Here is a 4,588-nt window from a genome sequence, read left to right on the forward strand (position 1 = left end):
TTTGCCCACGACGACCCCATGAGAATTTCGTCCTACTAGACTTGTAGAGAATCACCCCTAGATTCTCATGGTGGTGTCCATTCGTCAATCAGACTTATAATTTGCAAGAAATTAAAGAAAAATGAGAAATTAGCTTACCCCAAGAGATACGTTTATGCCGCTTCTACTACCGATCCACTCCTGTAGAAATGACGGTAGTGAAGAATGGAGTCTAGCGGTATCTTCCGATTTTCGATCGGATGAAAATCCGTGACAAAATCAAGGAGAGAGAGAGTTTATGCGCGCAGTAAAAAGAAGAATAAAACAAGAAGAAGAAGAAGAAGAAGAAGAAGAAGAAACAAATGAAAATAATAAAAAAAATTCAAACCTCCTGAAGCTTCTAGCTTCAGGAGTGTTATAATAATAATAATAATAATACTAATACTAATAATAATATATTTAATTAATATTAATAATAATATAGTTTATTAATAAAAATAAAAATAAATTTTAACAAATATTTTTTCTTTTTTTTAAAATCCAATTAATTAATTATTAGTTTTATTTTTTATTGGAATCACCCCACTAATCTTGTATAGCCCTTTTTGGGGTTATTACAATATGAGTGTTATTTCAACATTGAAACATAGCATTTTGCTATTCTAGTATGTTCACAAACACTTGTCCACATCGGTAATTAAACCGGATTACAACACTTGTTCACATCATAATTAAACTGGATGTCTCGACTCATCGGTATTAAACCAAATGTCTCAACTCGTTGGAACTAAAACTGGATTTGAGACCCATCGAAATTTAACTAGATGTCTGGGCTTATTGGTAGTGAACCGGATGCCACAGCTCGTCGATAATTAAATCGGATGCTAACCACATAGTAACAATCATCACATAGAACCTCGGTATTTGACCGACATTAGTTTTCCACAGTTTCCTGAAAACAATTTGGAACCACAATTCCTATATCTCATTTAAAAATTTCACAACTCAAATCATTTCAAATATATCAGCTCATGCCACACTTATTTGGGTATATAAATAATCACATAACATTTGATCCAAGGATACAATTTAACATAAATGAAGGTACGATCATCTCTATATTATAATTTATTCAAATATATGATTTTCCAACAGAAACTGAGATGATATCCAAAACCCCAATTTTCTAAAAAACTGTAGACTCGAAAATCCCGTAATTTCACCCAGTAGAATTTCCCAAATAAGTATTCAAAACGTACATATCATCGTAAACCACAGTTTTGCCTATTCAGATTTCAAAAATAACTGATATAAACAAAATCTCCTTACCTTTTCCCGAAAACTGAAACACGAACCTAAACGGTCCAAAACAGAGACACGAGATTCCCAAAACCTTAAAACCAAAGAACATAACTTCAATACAATCCTATTTACCACAGATCTACCAAACTAAAAATGGATTTAGACCCTCACCTCGATTTTAGGGTAAAACCCGAAAATCCTCAAAACAAAGATCCAATCTACTATAATCGTAGAGATTCACCCTTTGATCCACGTAGTAACATCGGATCGTTGATTTGGGTAACAGGCAGCCCGAGATCTTAGAGAGAGAGATAGAGAGAGAGAGAGGATTTGAGTTTTCTTAACCATTAAGCAACAAAATTCAACATATAGATCTTTGATCTCGCTAGCCACGTTGACGAATTGGAACTCTTGTCGACGAGTAGAAGAAGGGCGTTGGTTGATGACGAAGTTGGCTTTGTCGACGAACCTGAGATTCTAAAATTCCAAAAATCTCTTGGTATCATTTCGTCGATGAGCCTCTGAATTTCGCCAATGAGCCACAGAAGAGACTTCATCGACGAGAGAAGGAGCCTCGTTGGTCGACAAGAGAAGGAGCCTCGTCGATGAGCCCTGCTATTTTCACCTTTTCAAATTCCTTCCCCTTTTTTTATTTATTTAATCCATAATTTTTTGGGTTGGGTTCTTACATAAATGATCCAAAATTCCTTCAATTCTTGCAAATTAAGGAAATTTCAGTTGGGTCAATTCCAATCCTTTTTCTGGAGCAAATTGTATGCAAAAATTATCTCAGAACTAGTTATTTGCCAAAAAAAAAACAAGATTTCTCTTTATATAGGACAATGAAACATGAAATTCAATTCTTTGAAAGGAAAAATATTGCTAGGAGTCCAGATGATGAGATTTAACTTGCTTCTAGAGTAGAAAACCATTAGAGGAGCAAACCTTGAAGGGCCTGAAATCATTAAGGACTAAAATTCATCCAACCATCCATATATAAATATTTACTCTAAAACAAGTTGGTTTGGCATCATTGTCCAAACCACTTGATATACATGATCGCATGCACTAATACATTAAGTTATGATTACATTGGTCATGCCATTTATATATATACATGAAATCGATGCATTAAGTCCAATATATATAAAGACATTTTATTTTATATATCATTATTATATTTTATTCTCCAACAAGTAGATAGCGTTATGCATGCATGGGAACACTTGGGCGATTAGTCTGCCAGGGTGAGAATTGCATTAAGGGTCGGAATGGCACCATTGCTAATTGTCATAATTGATGTGCATCCATTCCAAGTTGCAGAATCGCTACGACCAGACACGTCCAATTGCTTGTAAATTGCATCCCAAACGGTCTTATCATCATAGTGGTGTGCTTCATTAATTTCACCATAGACCTGCACGCAATTAGTATACTAAAATTATTAGCACTATTACTATTATATATGATAAGGGGAGGAATCCCTCATTTAAATTAAGTTAATCAATTATATCCAAGGCACAGAGCATGCCAATTAGCCTCTGTCCGAGCTGCTCAATTGAACATGTATAATGGATCGATCCCGTGAAGAATTGAAACCAAGTGTATATAAGATATTTAGGTACACACCTTGTTCAGAGGCTTATTGTTTGATTGCACGTTATACCAAGCTAGCATGAAGTCACACTCATCTCGCTTGGAATTTTTGCCACGATATACAACGGCGGTTCCCTTTGTTTTAGCCTGCATGAATACGGCAGTTTGTCCATTCTCAATGTCTTTGCAATTGGGATACACAGCAGGAACATCCCACACATGGCTTGTAACGTAGGTCACAGTGTCCCCAGTGAGATTATGAACCAAGCATACCGTGAACACTCCAATGTTCACTAGACATAATTCCTTTGTCAAGCTTTGTACATATTGTTGAAGAGTAGGATTTCTCTCTTCCTTGTTACCTTTCGCCACAATTGCTCTATCTTTTTGTGTTATTATACTCTTTCCTGTATACTTTGACATCCCCTTCAAAGTTGCATCAGTGATGGGGTTGCCGAAAACTTTGGCGTAGCATTCGGTGGCCATTGTAACTTTAGATAGCTAGCTCTTGATATCTTAGTATATGTAGCGTCGTATTTTTGGGTGCCTATATTATGTAAACCCCTATCTCCTATATATAGTGGCTTGGTATGATACTTTTTGTAAATTTTTGAATTTGAAATTGAAAATCTAAGAATCTTATCTGGCAATATGAGTGCATCCATGATTTATTATATGCATAACAAAAGTGGTAACAAAATGAAAGATCCTCAACATGTACCTTCTTTCCACTTTTTTTTGAGATGATTGACTTAAAGCTTATTTTGCAAACAATAGAATTTAATTCGCAATTGAGAAAATAATTATATAAAATATTTCACATAAAGTGTAAAAATTCTTAGTAATTAAAATTTTAAATTTCTTAATAATTAATTAATACTGTATTAATATTTAAATATAATATAATATTGTGAGACACACATCATTAATAATCACATACACATAACAAATCATATATTTCACCCGTGAGAGTTTAGATTGAAATATTATATAGATTTATTCTTAATTGTTTAGGTTGAATTGGAAGTTTACATATTTAAACAATACAAAAGAAAGTAATTTTTTTGTTTAGTTGAGTTGATTCAAGTGGTAAGGGCAACTTATGATTTTGGTGATTCTAAAGTCATGGTTCGCTTCCCCCATCTTAATGAATTACTAGAAGTGCGTCAATGGACGGGTGACTTTTGATCTCTCGAATTTGGTGTCGCATCATAGTGTCCAAAGTGATGCAATAGTGGTTCAGGTCCTTGGATTATAAAAAAAGAAAATAATCTTTTTTGGAAAAGGGATTATAATAATTTATTAAGTGAGATTCGTGAGAATAAATATTAAGTGAGATTATATATATATATATATATACTTTTTAAGTGGAAGTAAGCGAGAATCCACTTCCGTGCGTTTCTTCGGTTCTTTTATAAAGAGGATTCGCGGAGGAAAGGAATAAAGCAAGGATTGTGTCAAGTAGTGCATGCTTGGGAATTGGAAATTGGAAAGTTGTGGGGGACGTGCATGGGTGCATACGTGCAATGATAGATGATTGGCTAAGTAGTGCATGGAGATCAATCCCACAGGGAGAGAAAATATACAAAAATAGAATTGCAGTGGTCCGGCAGCACTAGGGTGCTTGGTGTGGAACCTTTGGTCGCGTTCAGATTAGGCGAATTAAAAAACAAGGAGTAAAGAATTAGGGCAAATAAGGGCGAAATTGGGA

At 34.5% G+C, this 4,588-nt stretch overlaps 1 protein-coding gene across 1 annotated transcript; it reads right to left on the bottom strand.

Annotated features, from left to right (window-relative positions):
* Positions 1-2,245: 2,245 nt before the first annotated feature.
* LOC131160568 (uncharacterized) lies at positions 2,246-3,433 on the bottom strand. Its single transcript, XM_058116380.1, has 2 exons — positions 2,911-3,433; positions 2,246-2,698 (listed from the first exon to the last, which is right to left on the bottom strand). The coding sequence occupies exons 1-2, from the start codon at positions 3,361-3,363 to the stop codon at positions 2,516-2,518; spliced, it is 636 nt and encodes a 211-aa protein (XP_057972363.1). The 5' UTR covers positions 3,364-3,433; the 3' UTR covers positions 2,246-2,515.
* Positions 3,434-4,588: the final 1,155 nt, after the last annotated feature.

Source organism: Malania oleifera, chromosome 7, assembly GCF_029873635.1.
Source record: "Malania oleifera isolate guangnan ecotype guangnan chromosome 7, ASM2987363v1, whole genome shotgun sequence".
NCBI lineage: Eukaryota > Viridiplantae > Streptophyta > Magnoliopsida > Santalales > Ximeniaceae > Malania > Malania oleifera.